At 31.9% G+C, this 2,500-nt stretch overlaps 1 protein-coding gene across 4 annotated transcripts in view; it reads left to right on the forward strand.

Annotated features, from left to right (window-relative positions):
- The first annotated feature begins 1,944 nt into the window (after positions 1-1,944).
- LOC115214082 overlaps positions 1,945-2,500 on the forward strand; it is a 29,474-nt gene continuing 28,918 nt past the window's right edge. Inside the window, exon 1 of one of the 4 annotated variants that reach the window (XM_029783128.2) lies at positions 1,945-2,197. In XM_029783128.2, coding sequence (XP_029638988.1) covers positions 2,118-2,197 — 80 coding nt within the window. In that variant the 5' untranslated portion in view covers positions 1,945-2,117. The remainder of the gene's footprint in view (positions 2,198-2,500) is intronic. The other 3 variants (XM_036504959.1, XM_029783127.2, XM_036504960.1) reach the window with 3 other exon arrangements.

A 2,500-nucleotide genomic window follows, 5' to 3' on the forward strand; every position in this document is an offset into this window, starting at 1 on the left:
GGCAAAACAGTCCGACAGAATAAGTACTAGACTTAGAAAGAATAAGTCCCAAGGTCGATTTGTTCGACTAAAGACGTTGCTCGAGCATGGCCGGAGTCAAATGACTGAAACAAATAAAAGAATATATATATATATATAATATATATATTAATATATTATATATATAATATATATATATATATATATATATATATAATATATATATATATATATATATATATATATATATATATGTAGGTCCCGGGTTGATTCGGGGTTAACCACAGTAAATAAGGTACTCAATACATAGCAGAGTAAAATTATTTTATATAGAAGGAGCTTCTACAGGACTAGAACTGTTTCATTCAAGAGAATCTTCAGGAAGCTAGTTAACAAGAATGTATTGGCATTTATACATTTAGGCAGGTTTAAAGGGGTGGTGGTGGGGGACTTTTTGGGGTAGGCATAAGCGCAAAATATCATACTTGGGGGAGTGGTCAAGGAGTCAGTGTTAAATTAGATAAAAGAATAAATAAAAAAAATAAAACAATAAAAAAATATAAAAAAATATATATAAAAAAAAGAGAATAGAGTTTTAGGTAAATAAGGAGATTCTCACTTATACCTATGCACATATGTATACATATATACACACACATACAAACATATATACATATACATACACACATACATACACACACACACATATACATATATATACACTTACACATACATTACACTATCTACACATACACATAAATGTAACATACACACACTCACATGCATACACGTACACACACACATGTATAATATACACACACGACCACACATACATATACACACAGAAAAATATCTATACACATACACACACATACACACATACACGCAACACACACATACCACACACACACATGCACACACAGCACCACTAGTCCTATATACACATATATAACACATACACCACATATATATACACATACATATACATACATATATATATATAATATATATATATATATATATATATACATATGTGTACCTATACATACCTACACATACACACATATATATACAAATACAGACCCATTCCCTAATTTTAATTTTATTGTCTTCATTTATTACTTTTGTTATCTTTGACCGCTGGTCACAAACATCTTGGCTATGACAGCCAGTCCGTTTATCTGTCTACTTGAAAACAAGCACTCATTCACTCACGCACACTCTTTAGCACGTACACTCACTCATTCGTACACTCATACACATACACGCACGCACGCGTTATATTCATACATACATACATCTACATACATTTACGTATATACACATACGTACGCGTACCTACAGATTCATGTCTACACTCTTAGAAGGCTAGTCTATACATATACACCAATAAATATATATACACACACATACATATACACCTACATACAAATACATACATATATATATATATATATATATATATATATATACATACATATACACATACATATATATATATATATATATATATACACATATATATACATATATATATATACAAGGTGCCACGCAGTGGGACTGAACCCGGAACCATGTGGTTGGTAAGCAAGCTACTTACTACACAGCCACTCCTGCATATGTATATATACAAGTTGTTCAATAATGCCCGAAACATATGTACCGCAAAATCTTTTGCGCCCTGTTTTTCTTTTGATACATACATATATATATATATATATATATATATATATATATGGGAAACGACGGGCTTCATTCAGTTTCCGTCTTCCAAATCCACTCACAAGACCTTGGTCAACCGGTGCTATAGCGGGGTGTCACATAGTAGGGCTGAACGCAGAGCCATGTGGTTAGGAAGCAAGTTTCTTACCAGACAGCCACACCTGCGCAAATACACACACACCACACACACACACACACACACAGAGGGAAAAGCAAGTGACAAAAGAGACACGTACTAAAATATACTTGCAGTCACATTGACATAACAATTCATATCACAGTAGCACACGTCTGGTTCAGAAAGTGGGAGAGTAAGAACGATAAAAAGATAGAGCCGGAGAGAGAGAGAGAGAGAGAGAGAGAGAGGTAGCTAATGACAGTGGGACAGACATTGATAGTGGCGTCTGAGAGGAAAAATGGAAAGTAATATAGAAGAAAATCAAACGAACCTGGAAGAATGTAACTCAGCTCTACGCAGTGAGAAAAGAGAAACCAAGTGAGTGATTTTGTAATACAATTATATAAAACATTGGTGTGTTGTGATTATGTCAGTTATAACTTGAGAATAAATACATAAACATCACTACACAACACGCACAGACAGATACACACACACACACCACACCCACACACACACATATATATATATATATATATATATATATATATATATATATATATATATATATATAATATATATATACATATGTATGTATATATATATGTTGTATTTTTCTACATACCTTAATATTAATATATATATATATATATATAATATATATATATATACACTCCTTTA

The sequence above is a fragment of the Octopus sinensis genome, linkage group LG7 (assembly GCF_006345805.1).
Source record: "Octopus sinensis linkage group LG7, ASM634580v1, whole genome shotgun sequence".
NCBI lineage: Eukaryota > Metazoa > Mollusca > Cephalopoda > Octopoda > Octopodidae > Octopus > Octopus sinensis.